Below are 7,932 nucleotides of genomic sequence, written 5' to 3' on the forward strand. Positions count from 1 at the left end.
TTTTTAAGTATTACATATACTAATTTTCAAGGAATCAACTTAAGCCTATCCGGAACAAATGAAGTTTCAATATAAATTTGACTTGACTAGGTTACTTCCTAGACTCTCAATACACTAAATGCTCATCCAACTTAGCAAGGGATACAACTCAGATACTAGATACAAAATAGAAATACAATAAAAAGAAATATGACATAAATCTTGACTTTCCTCTCCAAGTATCTCTCTTTGTCTTTTCTCTCAATGACTTTTTCTTAATGCCTCACATATATGTCTTTTACCACTGAATAAAAACAAAGTAAGATACAATATACAAATAGAATAATCAATGATAGACCATGAAAGAGATGATGTTAAATAACTCAAATATTATAAGCTTAACTCAAATTCTGAACTCTCAAATGTAGTCATTCATCTTGGCAGAGTACTTATTTTTGTGTAGGTGTAATGCTTCCAAGATTTTAAGCTTTTATTTGTGAGGTTTCTCTCAATTCTGATTTCGTGTTCTTTCTCGTTACTTTTCAAATTGAAGTGATTTTTCTTTTTGTATGGAGTACTTTAGCAATGGTTAAGGTTTGCTTTTCTAAGTCAAATTCTTGAATCTTGAACCAACTGAAGTCTTTCTTTTCTTTTCTTCACTCAGTCCAGAAAATCAAGGATTTAAAATTAGATTTAAGTACAATAGTAGAGATATGAGCAGCAGTAATTTACTTCCTTAAGGAGTTTTTCAAATTCAAACTCTTAATCTTATGCTTTGCCTTCAAGTTTGATTATCAAAATTGATTTATAGCAGAACAAGATAGCCACCACTTTCTTCATATTACCTAAAATGATTGTGTAGAGGAAAGAAGAAATCAGTAAGTAATTGACTTGCATGTTAATAAAAACTTAATACCTTTATTCCCTGATTTTGCTTAACTTATTTATGTTGATTTTGATTTGACATAGGCTCCTTAATTAGCTTTTCTTTCTTCTACTTTGACACTTGATAAGAGAGTGAAGCACATTTTTCTTGTTTCAAGGCTTTATCCGAATTGTACATCAATAGAAGTATATTACCTTTTGTTTTTTGATTTAAACCCTAATTAAATTTTATTTTTCTTGCTTTCCTTTTGGAATGTTTTAAGTGAGTGAGAGAAGAGAGAACAGAGAGAACTAGCTTGGAGTAAGAGCCCGTTTGGGAAGTAGCAGAAGCTACTTTTTTTTACTTTTGAATTATGAAAAGTCATAATCTATGTGTTTGGCACCATTTTAAAAAAAGTTTTAATTTCTCGAAAAGTTAATTTGCAACTTTTTGAAGAAGTAGAAATATATGACTTCTTACTTCTCGAGAAGTCATTCTACCACTTGCTTAAAAAAAATTAATTTTAAAACAAAAAAATTTACTTTCCTTCTTGACTCTATGAAAAATACTGACTCTTCATCACCATTTTCACACAAGGTCTGCTAGAAGCACTGGCCTTCCACCATCATTCTCACGCAATGTTCCAAATCTCACCACAAGGTCTGCTGATGGAAGTATCGATCCTCCACCACATTTTCAGACAATATTACATCTGAACAACTTACTGCATATATTCCTTCTAAATATTTTTTTATCATTTTATCACTATTTTTTATTATTAAATTTGTATTCAAGTGTGGTATGAAATTTCAGTTTTAATTTTATTTTTTTCATATGTAATTTTATAGCTTATTATTATTTTCATAGTTAATTATAACAAGTTCTTGATCTCAATAAAGGAGAAGAGAGTTTTAATAGGAATAAAAATAAAAAATAAAAAACAGTAATAAAATATACATTGACACATATTTTATATTTATTTTTTATTTTCACCTACCATATTATACACAATATTAGTGATTAGGTTATGTAAAATCAACATTCAATATTGAAAAATATTTGTTATCATCGTTATTTTAATATTCATTCTCTTTTGTAAAAAAAATTTATCTTTTGAGTTATTTATCCAAACACTACAACTTTAAAATAAGTACTTTTATAACTAAAAATCCAAACACAAAATAACTTATTTATAAACTGCTATTAATAAAAATCCTTATGCTTTAAACTCCTTTTTCAAAAGAACTTATTTAAGTTATTTACTCAGTACCTAAATTTTTTTTCTTAGATAGCAGCCATTTCCATAAACCATAGTGAGTGAATGGACTGAGTGTTTTTTTTTTATCATGGGCTTGGATAATTGTTTTGGTCTTGTCAATTTGCTCTTTGTTTTGGACATTTCGTGCACACTAACCAAACAAAATTATTTACCCTTCTTTAAATTTTTTTTGGTCCATTATCATAATATTTGGTCATTATCAAATTGTTGTTATTTTTTTAAATTCACCACAAATCAATTTTAAAAAATTTCACCTTCCATCCTTTTAAAAGCATCTATATTTATTAAAAACTATAAATATAAATATATAATCTTTTTTATTTATCAATACAAAATAAAATATTTATGATTTTCAAAAGCACAAACATCTCTTTAAAAAGATTTATCAAATCAACCCTATATATAATGGAGATCGATACAAGAGATGTTTGTTGCATAATAATTTTTTATGTAAAATATACATCATCATATATAAAACTTCTTTTTTAAAATATAAAATATTTATTAAATTGACTAATCTCTTAATTTTATTCTTATGACACATATATAATAAATAAAAATATAGATTAATATTCGTGTTTTTATTTGATAAAGTCTTTTAAAAAAATATATGTGCTTTTAAAAAAATATAAATACTTAATTTTGTATGATAAATAAAAAAGATCATGTACTTATATCTGTAATTTTAAAAAATATAAATATTTTAAAAGTATCTAAAGTAAATTTTTTTAAAATTAACTTGTATTTATTAAAATAAAAAAATTTAATATAATTCATATATTAATAAATTTTTAAATTTATTCTTATATTTATGTTTATAATAATATTTTAAAATTTTAAAAATTATTCTACCAAGCATAACTGTTATTATTTATATTTGTTAAAAGTTATTTTTAATTTAATTTATTAAATATAAATATTATAATTTTTAAAAAATTATTTTTTAAAAATTAATTTTAATAAACTACTTTTAACAAGTAAAAATTTTATCAAAACAAACTTACCTATATAAAAAAAAAATCAGTCACTATATTAATTATTAATATAAAATATATATTAAAAATAAATTAAATAATACATCATTTTATACACAAATACATAACCGATTTGTTGACTGAATTTTAACACACTCGTAGCATTTTAGATAATACAACTACAACTAAACAGACAACTTAACATACATGTTAATAAAAAAACATAGATGTTAATAAACGCGCAAACGATGACGATGACAAATGTCATTTTGTAACAACCTTGAATAATATTAGTAGCACAAGGAAGAGCCAAATCCGGGTTTTTGGGTTTTTGGTTTTTGGTTTTTCTTTAAGGTGGTATTGTTGTCGATGGAGTAATAGTTGAAAAAGAAAAAAAAAACAAAACAAAACATATTTAATTCCTTTCTGATTTTCGAGTTTCTGTAAGGTTGCCCTTGTCCCAAGAAATTATAGAGATAAAGGGCAACAATACATCCATCTTTGTGGAAAAATGGGGATGAAGAGCAACTCAAGCACAACATCCCAATCTTGTAATAATCTCAAAGACAAAGAAAAAAACAGCACCACCAAGACGCGCGTTATATTGCATGTATATGATCTCACCCCTCTCAATAGTTACTTTTATTGGTTTGGATTTGGAATATATCATTCTGGCATTGAAGGTTTGTTTCCAGGACCAATTTTTCTTCCCCCTCCCCTTTCCCCTCTCATTTTTAACCTTTGTCAATTCAATAAATATTAATTTCTCTGTTTTCTTCATTGTAGTTTGAACTTGTTTTGACAATATATATTGTTTTATTTCTTGATTAATGATTTTCCTCGTTATTTTGATCCAATTCTAGTTCTAATATAATTGTTTCATATTGATATTTGCTTCAATAAGGTGCCCAATTCAATTTATATTTTATAGGAAACATTTTCTCTCATGTAACTTGCCATAAAAAATTCGTTATGTTCGCTTATTCTTTGGTAGAATTAGAATATATGGTGCAAGAGGCTTATTTTAAATGCAACTTATCTCCCTTAATGGGTGGGGCAAATTTGAGATTCTATATACATGGATTTTGCCCTTTCAATCATTATCAAAGAAAACCTTGTTACGAGCTTGTGGTGATTTAAATCATCTGATATGTTATGAGAAATGACTATTGACTTTAAAATGATTTTTCAGCCTTAGACATGAAAAGTTTAGGTGTCTAAGAAATTTAATTTAATGCTAAGAATTATTCACCATTAAATCTCAGAGCTAGCTCTTTCTACATTCCTTAACAAGCTATATAAGATGAATTTAAACATTTTTTTCTCACCTTGTATAATACTGTTTTAAGGGTTTAGCAATTTTCTTTAAAATAGAATGAAATTTAATGTATTATTTGGTTGTGAAGAGTGATTAGCTGATTTTTTTTTCAAAATGATCCGCCCATAAGATGTTTGATGTTTGGTCAATACTAATAAAATACATAAGATACAGAGAGTATACAATATTTAATTTAAAGACTTTTAAATAGTGAAACCCACAACACATATTATTCACTATTGCGCTCTCTATATTCTACACACTTTTATACCGTGTCAGAGTAGGCACCTAATGTTTTCACCATAGGAAAAGGTTTTTCTCACAAACTATTTTGTTGTTAAATTTTCTGTTATAATATCTGCTTATGTTGTTATTTCTGTCAATTTTGTTCCTATTTTTTCACTGTGAGTTGTGTATGTGCATGTTTGGTGAGAGTAGTTCATGGCAAGGAGTATGGATTCGGAGCACACGACTTCCCAGCCAGTGGAGTTTTTGAAGTAGAGCCAAGAAAATGTCCTGGATTTGTATATAGATGTTCTGTCAATTTGGGCCATGCAAATATGCATCCTTCTGAGTTTCGGATATTTATTGAGAATATGGCTAGTGATTATCATGGGGATACTTACCACCTTATATCTAAGAACTGCAATCACTTTACCGACGATATCTCGTGTCGATTGACCGGAAAGCGCATCCCAGGTTGGGTGAATCGACTTGCCAAACTAGGTAATAAGGTCATACATACAGTTAAGCAAATATTTTATCAATCTTCTCACTTTAGAGATGTATTATATTTCATGATTTTGTTTATTATGTCAATTAATTACTTGTTATTTCATGGGACAAGAATAAGGTTGGTTTTTGTTACAAATATAGCCCAACCTTGGATCCATATTTGTCAATGTTGGAGTTCTATTTTGTTAATTCCTTATCATATATATCCACCATGACCATATAGTACATGACATAATGATTGCAAACATGTATAACAATAATATAAGTGTTGTCTTTTGTCAAAATTTCAGGTTCTATATGTAGATGTCTACTTCCAGAAACTCTTCAGGCATCAACCGTTAAACAACTACCTGAATACCATTCAGGTGTGTACACTACTACTTCCTTTTAATTTTTCTTAGATTTCTACCACAGATGTTAATTCAAATTTAGATATAGTTTCTACACCATTGACACATTCATGGTGATAGAAGTAAATATAATAATAACTGAATTTAATTTTGTCCATTTTGAAAACTTAACATAAAAGTTCTCAATTAAATTTCTTATATGGTCTTTGAGGTTCACGGCATAACTAATTTGGTCCCTAAAGTTCCAATTGCACTATCGTCATCCTGAGATTGAGTTCCAGACATCATAGTGGTCCTTCGACCCCTTCTCGACAGTGACTCAACAATCGGAGCGATAAGTTAGCACTCCCTTTCCACACTGGACAATGGTAAAATGCTTTTGGCGTCCAATCAAAGCAGAAATGTCCAATTGAAGTGTGTGTGCAAACCATTTTACACGCTCACAATTATCAAAGCGACGTTGTTTATACTTTGATTGGGCGTCAAAAGCAAATGGTATCATTTCACCATTATCTAGCACGATAAAGGAGTGTCAACACGTCACTCCGTTTGCTCTGCCGGAAAGAAATCGAGAGATCACTATAGTACTCAAAGCTCAATCTCGGAAATGACAATAGTATAATTGGAACCTTAGAGACCAAACCAGTGAATAGCGTGACATGGATCACTTTGGAGATTTAGCAAAAAAGATCTCCATTAAAAACTTTTTTTTTAAAATAATTAATAACATGTTTCTAACATAAGCTTTTTCATTTTATTGGTCATGACTATTTGCAGAAGATGAGGTTGCGGATTCCCTTCCAACCGACACACCAAATATATCAACTAATAATTCAGATGATGGGCAAGAAAGGCGCCTTCTATCACCTAAGGCTGGAACAGATGACGTTTCGTTTATTAAAGAATCTCCCTCAAAAAAATGAGAGATATTTTAGGTGAGGAAAATGCTTGGAACAATACAAGCCATCTTAGCATGAGAATTTATTTGTCCATATGATCGAGTTGAACCATTTTTTATGACATAACCTAAAAATTCTTTCGTGTCCCTTTCCATTCTTAAGTACATTCATTGTATCATGTTTTTGTACCCTAACATTAACAAATAGATGGCTAAATTTTGTGTTATAAAGAGGTGATTTTCTATAGCATTGTATACGAAAAATGTTAAGTTATTCATAGTTTCATACTATTTTTTATTGTATTTGTTATGCATTTGAGTCAACATTATCTACTTTTTTAATTTTTTTTCCATAGAAATGTTAACCTTAGCATTTTCCTAATTTATATTAGAATGTGACCCTTGGGATGCAAAGCTACTAAAGTTATTTTTAATAATTATGATGTTAAACTTTTAATAATTATGTTAATTATAATTGGATAATCGGATTTTAAGAAGAAAAGTGGAGGAAAAAAAAACAAAATGAATAAAATATAATTGCATTGATTTTAAAATTTTTTCTTTCTTGATATGATTCAACCTCTACACTAAAATCTAGTTGGATCGATTTTCCAAAGGTAGTTTGATATTTTTGAATATCTTATCCATTAGCTATTGGAGTTTAGATCACTTTTTATATATTAAAAACTATATAAACGAATAAATTTTAAAAAATGGTAGAATAAATGGTGTGAGGCTGGTTGAAATTGATGGAGTATATATGGAGATTGGAGAAACAAAGAGAACAAAATTTTTAATTAAGTGGGTAGGATATAAAATTTCGTAAATTAATAAATAATTAACGCATAAATTAATTATGGGGTTAGAAGATTAGGAAATTAAATTTTATAATTTAAAAAAATAAAAATAATTAAAATACAAATTAAAATTCTAAATTTAAAAGTTTTGACTTAAAATTAGACTAACAGATTCAATCCATTAAACCAAGTCCAAGTGGGCTCAAACCCACTCACATAACTTCATATAAAAGGCTTGCAAATAGCCTCCTTATCCAAATTGCCATTCACGCTACATTAAAGGGAAGGGAAGCAAAAAACCTAACCCCAAATCACCTCATATTTCAATCTTTCAAAGTGTTCAATTTGGAGTTCTGATCGTCGCACCGTTTGCGACCATGTATTCATCTCATGAACTTTTCAATTCTATCTGAACAAGTAATAAGGAACTCTGATTTTCTTGCCCAATTCTTTCTTCCACTTGGATTCACGTTTTTTGGTTTGAATATTGAGAGATTTTCATGATTTTTATGGTTTAGGTATAATTTATCTTTGGATAATTATTGGGTTTTACCCCAATCATCAATGGATAATATAAGGAATCACTAAACTCCTGTGAATTGATGAATTGGTAAACCCTAGCATTGATAAGATGGAATTATATAAAATTAGGTTGAATTTTATGTTGATTGAAGTCAAATTGGTAAAATTGGAGTACTTGGAATCAAGCTTTGGTGGCTGGAACTTATTGGAGTTGT

The 7,932-nt window shown here is 28.4% G+C and overlaps 1 protein-coding gene across 1 annotated transcript; it reads left to right on the top strand.

Moving 5' to 3' along the window:
• The first annotated feature begins 3,441 nt into the window (after nucleotides 1-3,441).
• Nucleotides 3,442-6,701, top strand: LOC130982740 (deSI-like protein At4g17486). The gene is made up of 4 exons (XM_057906818.1): nucleotides 3,442-3,780; nucleotides 4,854-5,141; nucleotides 5,441-5,515; nucleotides 6,278-6,701. Exons 1-4 carry the CDS (start codon nucleotides 3,609-3,611, stop codon nucleotides 6,421-6,423), a joined length of 681 nt encoding a protein of 226 aa, XP_057762801.1. The 5' UTR covers nucleotides 3,442-3,608; the 3' UTR covers nucleotides 6,424-6,701.
• The last annotated feature ends 1,231 nt before the right edge of the window (nucleotides 6,702-7,932 follow it).

Source organism: Arachis stenosperma, chromosome 5 (assembly GCF_014773155.1).
Source record: "Arachis stenosperma cultivar V10309 chromosome 5, arast.V10309.gnm1.PFL2, whole genome shotgun sequence".
Classification (NCBI taxonomy): Eukaryota; Viridiplantae; Streptophyta; class Magnoliopsida; order Fabales; family Fabaceae; genus Arachis; species Arachis stenosperma.

Excerpts from the sequence above, each read along its gene's own strand:
- LOC130982740 (XM_057906818.1), top strand. The coding sequence starts at position 3,609 with ATGGGGATGAAGAGCAACTCAAGCACAACATCCCAATCTTGTAATAAT. Across the intron at positions 3,781-4,853 it reads ATATCATTCTGGCATTGAAG|TTCATGGCAAGGAGTATGGA; the intron begins GTTTGTTTCCAG and ends TGGTGAGAGTAG. Across the intron at positions 5,142-5,440 it reads GAATCGACTTGCCAAACTAG|GTTCTATATGTAGATGTCTA; the intron begins GTAATAAGGTCA and ends TCAAAATTTCAG.